This window comes from Chinchilla lanigera, unplaced genomic scaffold (genome assembly GCF_000276665.1).
Source record: "Chinchilla lanigera isolate Chin_1 unplaced genomic scaffold, ChiLan1.0 scaffold00149, whole genome shotgun sequence".
In the NCBI taxonomy this organism is placed as follows: Eukaryota; Metazoa; Chordata; class Mammalia; order Rodentia; family Chinchillidae; genus Chinchilla; species Chinchilla lanigera.
The window spans coordinates 1,101,790-1,115,295 of record NW_004955550.1 but is presented as its reverse complement, the minus strand read 5'-3'; the positions used below and the strand labels follow the sequence as shown (position 1 = coordinate 1,115,295).

The following is a 13,506-nucleotide window of genomic DNA, read 5'->3' as shown; positions in this document are numbered from 1 at the left end:
GTAACCCAGAGAATTCACTTTTACAAATATTTTAAATCAAACCATGGCACAGAGTTATATTTAATAGATGAATTGTTTAGTTGATGATAAAAGAGCTTACAAAAAAGCAGCTTTTATGCAGATTTTCAGATGTCATAATTGTCAGTTACTGGGATAAATTATTCCTATATAATGTTAACAGGCAGTTAGTGTTTTTAAATCAAGGCAAGATAGGTAAAGAATCTGAGAAATTAGCTTTGGAAAGCTTAGAAATGTAGTTTACATTGAAAAATGGCAGAAATCACTCCTGCACTATGACGTTTTTAAGTGTGAAATGTACTAAAATATTCTAGCGAGGTATGAATGGGTAATAAATTTGGGTTTTTGCTTAGGTATTGACTAATGGTAAAAGTTACTGATTTAATTTTTACTTGCTTGTATTTTGGAGATGTTCCTAAACTTTTTTCCGCATGCATATTGCTATTGACTGTAGTAAGATTTAGAACCACCTGTGCATTTAACTTTTCCTTGAGAGTAAAATCAGTGTAATAAAAGTGATTATAATAAATACAGAAAACATAATAAAATACATTGTTTTATCAAAATAAAACAAAGCATACTTATTTTTCGTTTGTTTACTTGTCATTGCAATTTGACTTAGTTCCCTTTTCATTTACTTTTTATTAGGTCTTTTCAGCACCAGGAGACCGCATGATCATGTCTTTGTGTGAAGACATGCTGCTTTGTAATTATCGAAAGTGTCGAATCAAACTGTCTGGTTATGCATGGGTCACTGCCTGCTCTCACATCTTCTGTGATCAGCACGGCAGTGGTGAGTTTGGTCGTTCACCTGCTATCTGCCCTGCTTGCAACAGTACGCTTTCTGGAAAGTTAGATATTGTCCGCACAGAACTCAGTCCATCAGAAGAATATAAAGCTATGGTATTGGCAGGGCTACGGCCAGAGATTGTGTTGGACATTAGCTCCCGAGCATTGGCCTTCTGGACATACCAGGTTAGTGCTTAGAGTGGTTTTTCTCTGAGAGTATAAGCCGATGTCAGAGTTCCTAGTGTTTTTCCTTCACTATTTTATATTTGTTTTTATGACTATATGGAAAGCTTTCTTTTTAATAAATGTTTTTCATTTTTTTAGAAGTAGTGTTGAAAATCCAAAAGGAGGGAAATTTTTTAAAAACTCCATAATTCTATCACTCATAGATACCCATTGTTGAGATATATATATATTTATATATATATATATTCCTCCCCTCTTGTCTTTTTTAAAACAGGGTTTCACTGTGTAGTTCAGGCTGGCCTTGAGCTCATTTTTTTTTTTGGTCGTCTTTTTGAGACAGGGCCTCACTATGCAGTTCAGGCTGGCCTTGAACTCACTTTGTAGCCCAGTCTGGTCTTGCACTCGCAATGATCCTCCTGCCTCAGCCTCCTGAGTGTCATTTTGAAGCCCCTGCTAGCCTTGAACTCCCAGCAGTCCTCTTGCCTCAGCCTCCCGAGTGCTGGGATTACAGGTGTGTGCCACCATTCTGGCCTATTTTTTAAAAATATGAAGCATTTCATGAATTGTGTGTCATTCTTATAGAGGGGCAATACTCATCTGTATTGTTTTAGTTTTAGTATATGTGCTGCCCAAGCAAGCAGCATGTTATTGATGTATTTGTTAGTACATAAATATATATTTTTGTACAAAAATAGGATAATACCACATATGGGTTTTATGACCAGTTAAAATTGACAAATGCTGGGAGTGGTGGAGCACACTTATAATCTCAGCAATCGGGAGGCTGAGGCAGGAAGATTGCCATGAATTCGAGGTCAGCCTAGGCTACATAGTGAGTTTAAGGCCAGCCTTGAACATAATGAGTAGTAGTATGTCTCCAAAAACCAAAAAAAGAAAAGAAAAAGAATTGACAGTGTTGATATAGCCCAGTGGTAGAGCATACATCTAGTATGCATGAAGCCTGGGGTTTGATTCCTAGCATGTGCACCCCCCCCACATACATTTCACACAAATAAGTAAATAAGGTTAGCAGTATGTTATGTCTGCTATGAATATTTTAAGTACTTTCAGTTAACTATTCTATAATGGTAATTCTAAGGTCTGCAATCTTAATAATCATAATTTGTTGCTAAGTTATTAAAAATGGTGTGATGAGCATTCTTATTATCACTTCATATTTTTTGTTATTTGCTAAGATTAAATTACTGAAAGCAGATAAATACACTTTGAAGACTGTGTGTGTGTGTGTGTGTGTGTGCGCGGGCACGTGCGCGCGTGCGTGCGCTTGTGTGGTGTGTTACTGGGGATTGAATCTACAGCCTCACACCTGCTAAGCAAGTGCTTCGCTTCTGGGCTACATCCTCAGCCTTTTACAATTTTTTTAGTTTCAGGGAAGGTCTTACCAAATTGTCCCAGGCTGGTCTCAAACCTGCGATCTTCCTGCCTCAACTTCCTGACTACCTAGGATTAAAGGGGTATACTAAATGCCTGGTTCATTTTGAACACTTAGTTGTAATATTTAAAAATTGTTCTCCAGTAAGACATATCCATTTATTTGTTCTCAAGAAATGTATAAGGGTGCTTAGTCCTCCACATTTTAAATCAGTTAGATGTAGGTAAGATAGACTCTCATTCTTTATGCAGTTATTTGATGATTTAATTCATGTACTTTTTAGGAATTTTGAGACAAGTTCTTACTATGTGGGTAATGCTGGTCATGAACTTACTATGTAGCCCAGGTTGGCCTCACATGTGCAGCAATTCTCCTGCCTCAGCTTTCCGAGCACTAGAGTTACAGGCATGTGCAACCATGCGCAGCTTAGTTGATGAGTTTTAGATGAACATATTTTCTTGTATTTTTTCATGTTTTTTTAAATGGATTTCCTGTTTGCTTATTTTAGTTGCTGTAGTTTGCTGTCCAATTTGTAACAATTCTCTACATGTACCTTACTCAAAACACTGGGCATGTTGGTGTATGCCTATAATTCCAGTGTTGTGGAAGGCTAAGAAAGGAAGATTTAAGTTCGAGCTCAGCCTGGGCAATTTAGTGCCTTTGCAAGACCTTGTTTCAAAATTTAAAAATAAAAAGGGGCTGGAGATATAGCTTGGTGGAAAGGCCCTGGGCTCAATCTGCAGTACTGCAAAAAGGAAGAAAATAAAAAGAAAGAAAAAACATAAAAAGGCCTTGTATAAACATCTTTTCCCTTTGTGTTTGTATGAGGTTTTGTAATGTGTAACTTTTAAACTTTGTTTTAAAGTCTTTCTTTTCTTATTGGGAAAGGTACATCAGGAACGTCTCTATCAAGAATACAATTTCAGCAAGGCTGAGGGCCATTTGAAACAGATGGAGAAAATATATACCCAGCAAATACAGAGCAAGGATGTGGAATTGACCTCTATGAAAGGAGAGGTCACTTCCATGAAAAAAGTGTTAGAAGAATACAAGAAAAAGTTCAGTGATATCTCTGAGAAACTTATGGAACGCAACCGCCAGTATCAAAAGCTCCAAGGCCTCTATGATAGCCTTAGGCTGCGAAATATCACTATTGCTAACCAGGAAAGCAACCTTGAACCATCTACGATTACACAGGCTGGTGTTTTTGGTTTCCCACTAGGTAAGAAAGCACATGTGATATCCGATATCTGTTCTTTAAATCAATGAGTTTTCACACTGTGCTCTGCACAGGTCCATGCAGTTAAGAGAGACTACAAATGTGGAGTCATGGTAAGCTATGGATTCTTTAACCATGTCTCAACCTATATGTCACTGCTTTTACCTTTTTTTTAATTGTTTTTTATTTATTTTAAAAATAAAAGACGGAAAATATATTAACAAACAGACATCCATTTACAAAATAGCATAAGAACAATACAAGCAATACTGAATTACAGACAAAGTGGCAGGAAATTAACAGTGGTTGTTGTATTACTTATTGATAGCTTCAAAGTGGTTTCTCAGGAGAACAGAGACATGCAAGGCTGATCAAACAAGTAATCATTAACTGTTCCTTTCTGCAGAGCAATGGAAGACAGTAGTACAACTATGTTAGCTGTCCAGTATATACATACTTACATAATTTCCCCTTCTTTCGCTTCTCTTTTCCCACACCCCAGTTGCCCTTTACTTTTAAGCATTTTCCTTTCATTTCACAGTGGCTATCATACCTCCTAGTTTTTATTCACTCTTTCAGGTTCTTACACTAGTGAGACAATACATTGCTTACATATGCAGGTCTGATTTATTTCACTGATGAGTATGGTCTGTAGTTGTGACCATTTACGTATAAAAGCCTCGAGTTTGTCTTTATTATAGCTGAGTAATATTCCATTATATATAAGTACCACAATTTTTTTATCTCCTCTCCTCTCCTTCCTCTTCTCCCCTCCCTCCCTCTCCCCTCTCCTCCCCTCCCCTCCACTTCTTTTCTTTTCTCTTGAGACAGGCTTTCACTGTGCAGTTCAGGTTGGCCTTGAACTCCATTATGTAACCCAGGTTGGCCTCAACTCACAGTGATCCCCTGCCTTAGCCTCCCAAGTGCTGGGATTCCAGGTGTGTGCCACCAGGCCTGGCATTTAGATAGGATTCTAAGCAGTGAAGATATAAAGATTATCTAGATGGGATTATTGCCCTTTGAAAGTTCACAGTCTAAGATGTTTGTTAGATGCATTGCAGATGAATCTGTTCCTGAGTTTTCTCCTCTACTATTCCTGTTGCAATAGAATCCGGTGGATTTTTTTTATGCTGTTAGTATAAATTGGGGGGTTACCTATGTTCTCATTTAAAAAACGTATTTATTATAGGCTGAGGAAAAAGATACAATGGGAAAGGAGATGATGTTCTAGAAAAGGTATGAAGTGATAAGATGAGGCATATCAGTTACAAGAATTAAAACAAAAACAAGTTTCTGCCTTTCAGTTACTCATATAACACAATTGAATATTATTGTAAAAGGACATTGTAGATTTTTTTTGTCACTCTTCACATTTATTTTGACTTCTTTCATCAGTTCTTGCTGTTCCTTTTCTTTTTTTCTGTGCTCTTACCTTTTTGGCCCTTGCTGCCACTGTTAGCTTGAAGTTGATATAGTTGGCAATTTTCTTTCTTTCCTACTTATTCTCTTTAAAGTCTGTAAAAGCCAATAAGGTTTCAGTGAAAGTATTTAAGTGTTTATGTAATCAAATCTGCTGTCTGATCGATTTTTCTTAAGCCTTTGCTAGTAATATTGCGTCATGGGTGTGTGCCAGTATTTCATAGTTGCATTTATTTTGAGTGTATATATTACAATATTTTAAAAAGTTTTCTTGAAGAACCTAAGACAAAAAATTATGCGTATGTGTATATTTTTGATGTGTAGATTTTCTCAGAAGTGGATTAGAAAACAAATGAATAAAATTATGATACCCAAGACATTTCATTGTGTCAGATTAGTTCTGATGATGAGATAGTGGCTATCATTGGAAACTGCAGTACAAAAGGTGGAATAGTAGATATGATAGTGTGGCCATGGAGCGGGTGAAAGACATTCTGGTCCTTTTTGTCTAGTGTTTGGAATATGTTTTATCAATCTCATGAGTTGAGTTCTGTTAAAATATTTTTTGAATGGCTTTTATCTTTTTGTTTTTTAAAAATCTATAAGGAAATAGATGCTTATGTTCCTCCCTGATTTTTTTCCCTAGGGAGCAGTTCCAAGTTTCCTTTGGACAGTACAACAGTTGGAAATCGGGGTGGTGGAGATGAAGATTTTCAGTTCAGACCATTTTTTGTGGGTTCTCCCTCAGCACCTGAGCCCAGCAACAGCTTTTTTAGTTTTGCCTCTCAAAGTCATGAATTAGAGCAGCAGCAAGTATCAAGCAGAGCCTTCAAAGTAAAAAGAATTTAATTTACTTTACACAGTGTCTGTGTTTGTCTTCAGTAGTTTCACTTATCATATGATCTTTATGCTCCATAGAAGCCATCATTGTCTCTGAGCTATCAAGGCTTTAAGCTGTCTTCACATCTTTAATTTACAAGAAATTCTGTGGCAGTTGGGGATGAGGGTGCCTTTAGTGTCTAGTTTCTTTGTTTCTATTATTTAAAGCAGGAGCATTTTATTAATCTCGATTTTTACATGTACTGTTGAATTTTTATCACTGGTGAAAAGGTCACAACATTATTTCATAGACCCCTGTTTCTTCCCAGTAGTTTTTTTATTTTTTTGTTTTTTTTTTTTTTTCTGGTACCAGGAATCGAACTCATGACCTCGTGCTTGCCAGGCAAGCACTGTGCTGCTGAGCTAAATTCCCAGCCCCTTCCCAGTAGTTTCTGACTGAGCTTTGCATCCATGAATGTGTCTATAACCACCGATTATATGTCCTCATGTCACTTTGGATTTTGGTATTTATGCATATATGTCTATGGAAGTATGTTCATTGATATTTTGTTGTATTTGCCCATATATTTGTGTGAAAATTTTAGTCTTAGAAAATGGTAAATGATCTGTGTCTTGCTATTTGTATTTTTTGTATTTGCACTTTTATTAAAATAATTTTAAGGACATTACTGTTTCCCTTGGATTTCTGACTACTATTACATAAATTAAATTGTGTGTAATTGCTATACTTAATTATTTAAAACAGAGCCAAGAAAGAAATTTGAAGGGCAATCTCAGTGACTTTATGTCTCGTTAGTGGCACAACTTGAATGCACTTAAATCAGGGAAGCAGAATACATGAACCCTAACTGTGGTTTATTTCTGTATATGGGTTAGGAGTGACTAAGTTAACCTTTTTAGGTTTTACTGTCTACATCTATAAAATAAAGGATTTCTTTTCTAACTTAAATTTTAGGAATAAGTCTTACTGATTTGGGAAACATTGTAATGGAATTAACATAAATGCCAAATCCCTTTTTAAAAAAACCTTATTTTATTTAATTAATCTGTTTTGCAGTGCTGGGAATGGAACCCAGGGCCTTTGTGCTGAGCTGTATCCCCTATATATATATATTTTTTTTTTAAAATTAATTAATTAATTAATTTTTTGGTACTGGGAATCAAACTCAGGACCTTGGGCTTGCCAGGCAGGTGCTGTGCTGCTGAGCTACATCCCCTGCTCTACTTATTTGTTTTTTGAGATAGAATCTTGCTATATAGTTCAGGCTGGCCTTAAACTCAATATGTAGCCCAGAAAAAAAAAATGTAGCCCAGGCTGCCTCAAACTTGAGCTGGTCCGCCTGCCTCAACTTCAGTGCTGAAATTACGGGTGTGTACCACCACACCCAGCATATATTTAATTTTGAAATTTTGATACAGCATCTCAATAAGTTGCCCAGGTTGGGCTCAAAGTTGGGTTCTTCCTGCCTCAGCCTCCCAAGGTGCTGATTTTTAAGTTATAAAAGTTACACTGAAATCATTTGAGGAAATTTTTATATTTATTCACTGTAGAAAGGGACCTGACTACCCCTGCTTTACATAATTGAATAGGAAGCAAATACTTTTGTTCATTAGCACAGGGTATAAAATTTCTTCAAAAAGATTTTTTGCTATATTACAAAGTTAAAAATGGCGTCTGATGAAAAAATCTTGATTTAGAAATTTTAAAACACCCCCTCCCTATTTTATAGCTAATGAGACATGTTTTATCTATTATAGTACTGTTGTAGTTTGGGATTTTGCAAGAGGAACAATACAATACAGGACACTTAATTATAAGAGTATTTTATTATAATTATTATTTATTTAGTCACCCAAAGAGTCATATACAGAAAGAGTGCAGGAAATCTGTCCACACACTAAGACCAAACAATCCAGCCGAGGGCCTGGATCCCATGGTATCCAAGAGATAAATCCAGCTGAAGACCTAGTGCCCATAACAGTGCCCCCAATGAGTCCAGCTGGAGACAAAGAGCCCAGGACAATGCCTCATGCAGGTCTGTTTCAAGGATCTGTGCTGCGAAGGCCCCAGGTCAGTGGTGGAAGCTAGAAAGACTGTGCCAGCAGGATGAAGGATCTGTGATAGTGGGCTGAGGGATCTGCACTGGAACCAGGAAGTAATGCTCAAAGTAAGGACCAGAGCTCCCGCAAAAGGTATCACAACCATCCTCAGTGACAGTGAGGTCCCAAGTTCCTCCAATGATGAGAACAGCTGAGTTCCCATCAGGAAAGCCAGTGCAACTAGCTTCTCCAGGAGACTGAGCAGCTCACCATCTTCCCCTCTGGAGCCAGGAAGCAATGCTCAAAGCAAGGATCAGAGCTCCCCCAAAGCGAACCGTAGCCATTCCCAGAGACACCAAGGTCCTGAGCTCCTTTGATGATAAGAACAGCTGAATTCATCAGGAGAGCCAGCATGACAAAGTCCTCCAAGAGAACCAATAGCAGCCCCAAGAAAACCAACAGCTCCAACATCTCTCAACAGTTTCTAAACTTTTCCTCCCCAGTTCTGCCTCATGCTGCTGGCAACAGTCCTCAGGTGGTCCTCCTACACCCAGTACCACGCTTACTCAGTTCAGCTGGGTGTAAGCAGTTATCAGTCCACAAGTACAAAGTATTGTCCTTCCCTATACAGCTTTAAACTTTGTTGGAAAATGTTTTGAGGTAATCATTTTATGTATATTCATGATTGAAAATTTTGCTACTTTGTTAGGTTCAGAAAATCAGTATGAAAGATAAGTAACCTATAATTTAAAAATAAATAAAGTCAGAGACGGTGGCACACACCTGTAATCCCACACTCTGGGAGGCTGAGGCAGGAGGTTGGTAAGTTTGAGCTTGGCAAGGGCAATTTAATGATTCAGGAGGACCCTATCAAAATAAAAAAATAAGGGCTGGGGTTGGAGATCAGTGCAGAGGCTGTGGATTCAATCCCAAGTACTACCCCACCTCCTCAACCAAAAGCAAAGAGAAGTTGTCAGGAATATTGCACGCTACTTCAAAAAATATACTCGAGTTTAATACATTCACAGCATACAAATTCAAAAGGTACAAAGAAAAGGATGAAAATCTCTGTTCTTTCTTTGTCCATCAGGCTTTCAATTCCATTTATGAGAAGTAGTTATTATTGCTACTGACTTGTATTTTCAGAGATAATAGAAAATATTTTTTATTTAAAATTTGTGTTTATTATTCATCGGTACCATATGTGTATGGAAAAAATTTTGGAAGAGTACACAATAAAAAGAATTTTCTTTGCTCCTCCACAGCTCCCAGTCCCCTTGGTTCCCTCTCCAGAGACATTCTTAGGTATCTATTGGAAATAATCATTGTGTAAATGTTATTAGTATATAGCATAGTGGCTAGTGTTTGTTTTTTTTTTTTTGAGACAGGGTCTTGCTCTGCAGTTCTGCTGACCTTGAACTCAGTAGGTAGCCCAGGCTGGCCTTGAACTCACAGCGATCCTCCTTCCTCAGCCTCCTGAGTGCTAAGATTATAGGCATGTGCCACCATGCCCAGCTGCATAGTGGTTTTTATAATACCAACCAAAGTGTAGGATTATCACAACAGTGATAAAAATTCTTCATATGTGGAAAACCTGCAAAATTTGGAAAAGATTACCATACGATTATATTACTATACATTCCTTTCAAAATTTCAAATGGACATAGGCAGCTACCATCTTAACCTATATTATTTTTTAGAATATTATAATTTTGGGAGGTTTGTGTGTGGGTGCACACATCTGTACGTATGTTTGGCATTTTTTTTTTTTTCTTTCCAGTACTGGGAACCAAACTCACGACCTCACATTTGCCAGGCAGGTGCTGTGCCGCTGAGCTAAATCCTCAGCCCCCTATGTTTGGTTTTTGGAGACAGGGTCTTGTGATGTAATCCAGGCTACCCTCGAACTCTTAGTGATCCTCCTGCCTCAGCCTCCCGAGTGCTGGGATTGCAGGTGTGCACCAGCACTCCTGGCGAAAGTATTAAAATCTTGATACAAATAATAAAAAGATACGAAACAAAAATATATGTGTCATTTTGTTTCCAGAACTTGGGAGAACATTTTGTTTCCAGATCTTGGGAACAAAGTTTATCTCATGTCTGTTTGTCTGTTTTTGCCGTGTTGGGGGTCGAGCCAGGCTCTTACGCACTCTGGGAAGGCGCTGTCCACTGAGATACACTCCCCGCTCCCGGGAAAGCAGTTTCTCAAATCTAGAGTGATTATAGCAGCATTTTGAATTACCGTATAGGCGCTGCATTAGGCTGGCTTGGAGCAATGCCCTCAGGTGCACGTCAGCCTCCAGAGCCCTAGATGTCGCTGTGACCGGTGCAGGCGTGAGCCCGGTCTCTGTGGTTATGAAGTTGGGGGCAGAGAAGCCAAGAGTAGCTGGGGAATGATGGCTGAGGAAGAGGAAGAAGCTAAGCACATCTTGCAGAAACTGCAGGTGAGGCCAGAGATTAAAATCCAGGCGGCTTTTGTTCCCGGACAGGAAGCGGGGAGTGCAGTGGGTTCGGTGCCCGCGGAGTAGGCGGCGCGCCCGCAGCGCCGCGAGCGTCCGTGCGTTACTATAACAACTGCGGGGGGCACCGCCGGGAGCCGCCGGGCCGCGAGAGTCTCCGCCGAAAGAGGTTTGTGGCTCCTCACTTGTGTGTGTTCTTGGAGAGGAGGTCCCCGCGTTCCATTCTCCGGAATAAATCGCATGTACCTGTGCGTGGCAGGTCTGCGCGCATTATTAGCACGTGTCGTTTTGAGCCCTACAAAGGCCGTGTTTTGCACACCTTTCTGCTCTGAGATTGGCGCAGTCGCATTAGTGGCCGTCGCCGCAGGTCTTCTCTGTACTTCCCTTTACTTAACACTTTCGATGGTTTTTGGACGCTGTAATCCCAGTTTGGGGTCTGATGCAGAGGGGGCAGACCCCACCTCGTTCACGGGTGACTCAGGCGTTGTACTCAGTACGTAAGAGTTACGAAGTTGTTTGACTCTTTACCTTTCTTTTAATGACTCAAGATTTTCTTAAACTTAGAAACTTAGTTCGTGTTATAAAACAGCCTGAAATTTAAACATTAGCACCACGTCAGGCTTTTACTTGCTTCAAGCGCAAACAGTTAAGTCTTGGTGGCCGTTGTGTTTCTTGAGGTTAAAATAATAACACTTTTAGAATGTAGGTTTTAACCGACTGCTGAGCGACTTGGATTAACTTCATTTTATTCCCTAGTGTGATTGGCTGAAATTACAGATTCTCCTCCTCGCTCCATGTTAGAAACATTATGTCTTCAGAAAAAAAATGAAAAGGTGTACTAACTGGCTATCCCTGAGGCTGTTTGGAATAATTGCAAGGGATTTGTTTTGTTTCATTTTTGTTTTTCTGCTATTTTTATGTCTGCCCACTTGAATTTTTAAAATTTAAATGTATTGATATTGCCTTGAAAGAAAAATGTTCAGTCCAGCACAACCAAACTAACCAAAAAACAAAAAACAAAATACAAAAAACTATTTTATTTATTTGATTTTTTAAGACTAAGTTTCACTGTGTAGTTCACACTGGCCTTGAACTCGTGGTGATCCTTCTGCCTCAGCCTCCTGAGTGCTGGCATTCGGGGTGTGCACCAGCATGCCTGGCCCAACTTCTCTGTATGTTTGTTTTAACAACTGAAAACAGACATTTTGACTCACTCTTAAACTCCTAATTTGCAGCCATTCCATTTGCAAGACTAAAGGAAATTGCTTGTAATTTTTGCTGTGTTGGTATTATCTGTAGTGACAGGTCCCGAGAATGAGGTCCCGCGGATGAAAAGGTAAAAAAGATAAGAAAAACAGAAGAGGCAAAAGTCTGGGATCACCGGGCCCACAGCCTCTGGGACTGCAGCAGCCCCGATCACCCATCTCAATCGCCTTTTATTAGAACCCAGAACGTAACTCAGACCCACCGGAGTAATTCATTATCCCTTTCCATTTCTGCCTCTCAGCCGATGGTAACCATCCTCGGGCCAGCCATCCGCACCCCGCACCACGTGCACTCAGCACGGCTGGGGATCAGAAGCCGACCATCAGTAATCAGTTCGTTAGCAACCACAGACCTTCCCCCACAACTGAGAACTGTTTTTTCCTGGGTATGTTCCTGGTAGATGCCCTAAGTGGCTAGTAAGAGGATACTTGGGGTTCCTTAGAGTAAGTGGGTTAAGTGCAGGAATGCAATGAGGAAGTGAATTACAGAAGTTGAAGAGGACTGGGTAGTGTTGGTCTTCATGGGAAGGGGCATAAGCTTCGATTTAATAGTTAAAGATACTTTAGGGTAGAAGGAATGTGTAAAAAGGTATTTGTCAAAGTGCTTCACAGATTATCTTCTTTATTTCTTTTATCTAGCTCTAGCCTGCATGGGACTGAAGCACTCTGCTTCCATGGTCAGAGGTCACCTTTCCTAGCAACTATGAACTTTGATTTTGTCCAGTTCAGGTAGTTGCAGAAATGAGACAAGATGAGGTAGAAAAGGCCCTTTGCTTGAGAAGTGTTAGTATTTAGCATTCAGAAATTTGGGATCAGTGTGAGTCAGAATTGTAGAGGGATGGGCTTAGAGAGAAACTGGAGTTTTGCAGAAATATCAAATACCTTGGGGGTTGGCAATGAGTTTGATAATTATAAACTTAAATTCATTTGATCCCGAAGCCTGATGTCTTTCTTACTGAGCAGTTGAAATCTATTTCCTAAATTAAGCCGCAGCTTCCTAAGGAAAAAATTTGCAAAGCTTCCGCTTTCCTTCCAACAAATCAGAGTCTCTTCTCCGTGGAACCGAATTCCCAGTGAGGCTTCAGTCTTGTGTTTGAGAATTCCCATCTGAGGAGGGGTCGTGTAGCTCAGTTTGGAATAGCATTTAAATCTCAGTTATTTAAGAGAGTTTTTGTGAGGCTGTGGGATGGGGAGAGACATGGACATATGTGTCTAATTAAGAACTGTCTTCCAAACATACAACCAAACCAAAGAAGGAATGAACGGGAAAGGCAGAATAGATTAAAACATTTATTTATATTAATAACAAAGCCCTTCAGACTCAGGTTTTGTAGGTGAAATGCTGCTGACGTATTCATGAAAGTTGCTTTAAGACACCAGAACTTTGATGATAGTTATTCTTTCTGGAGTAAGATGGAATCTCAGTATTGTTTTATTTTGCATTTCTCTCACTCTTTTTTTTTTTTTTTTGGTACTGGGCGTCAAACTCTGCACCTTGCGCTTACCAGTCAGGTTCTGTGCTGTTGAACTATCTTCCCGGCCCCTTGTTTTTGTTTTTGTTTTTGTTTTGTGCATTTCTCTAATGGCCAGAAATGTTAAACATTTTTTCATGTATTTATTGGCCATTTGTATTTCTTATGAGAAATGTTTATTCACTTCAGTTGGTCATCTTTTGAATGGGTCTTTGGGGGGGTTTCTAATTTTTTTGAGTTCTTTATGTTTTCCAGAAGTTAGTCCTCTGTCTTATTATGTGGCTGGGTTTGTCTGGTCTTGAACTCATGGTAATCCTTCTGGTTTAGCCTTCTGAGTCCTGGGATATGCCTTTTTCATGTGTAATTACATTGATTTGGGTCTTTCATTTCCTTTTTTTTTTTTTTT

General features: G+C 39.2%; 2 protein-coding genes across 16 annotated transcripts in view; both read left to right on the top strand.

Moving 5' to 3' along the window:
* Ccnb1ip1 (cyclin B1 interacting protein 1, E3 ubiquitin protein ligase) overlaps positions 1-6,532 on the top strand; it is a 30,099-nt gene extending 23,567 nt beyond the window's left edge. For all 11 annotated transcript variants that reach the window (XM_005412050.2, XM_013508565.1, XM_013508564.1 and 8 more), the window contains 3 exons: positions 667-993; positions 3,275-3,608; positions 5,671-6,532. In XM_005412050.2, the coding sequence (XP_005412107.1) occupies positions 667-993; positions 3,275-3,608; positions 5,671-5,873 (864 nt within the window). In that variant the 3' untranslated portion in view covers positions 5,874-6,532. The remainder of the gene's footprint in view (positions 1-666; positions 994-3,274; positions 3,609-5,670) is intronic.
* A 3,708-nt stretch (positions 6,533-10,240) lies between these two features.
* Positions 10,241-13,506, top strand: part of Ttc5 (tetratricopeptide repeat domain 5) — a 31,359-nt gene continuing 28,093 nt past the window's right edge. For 3 of the 5 annotated variants that reach the window (XM_005412043.2, XM_013508559.1, XM_013508557.1), the window contains exons 1-2: positions 10,788-10,856; positions 11,871-12,014. In XM_005412043.2, coding sequence (XP_005412100.1) covers positions 10,803-10,856; positions 11,871-12,014 — 198 coding nt within the window. In that variant the 5' untranslated portion in view covers positions 10,788-10,802. Of the gene's footprint in view, positions 10,349-10,457; positions 10,533-10,787; positions 10,857-11,870; positions 12,015-13,506 lie in introns of those variants that run through there. The other 2 variants (XM_013508558.1, XM_013508560.1) reach the window with 2 other exon arrangements.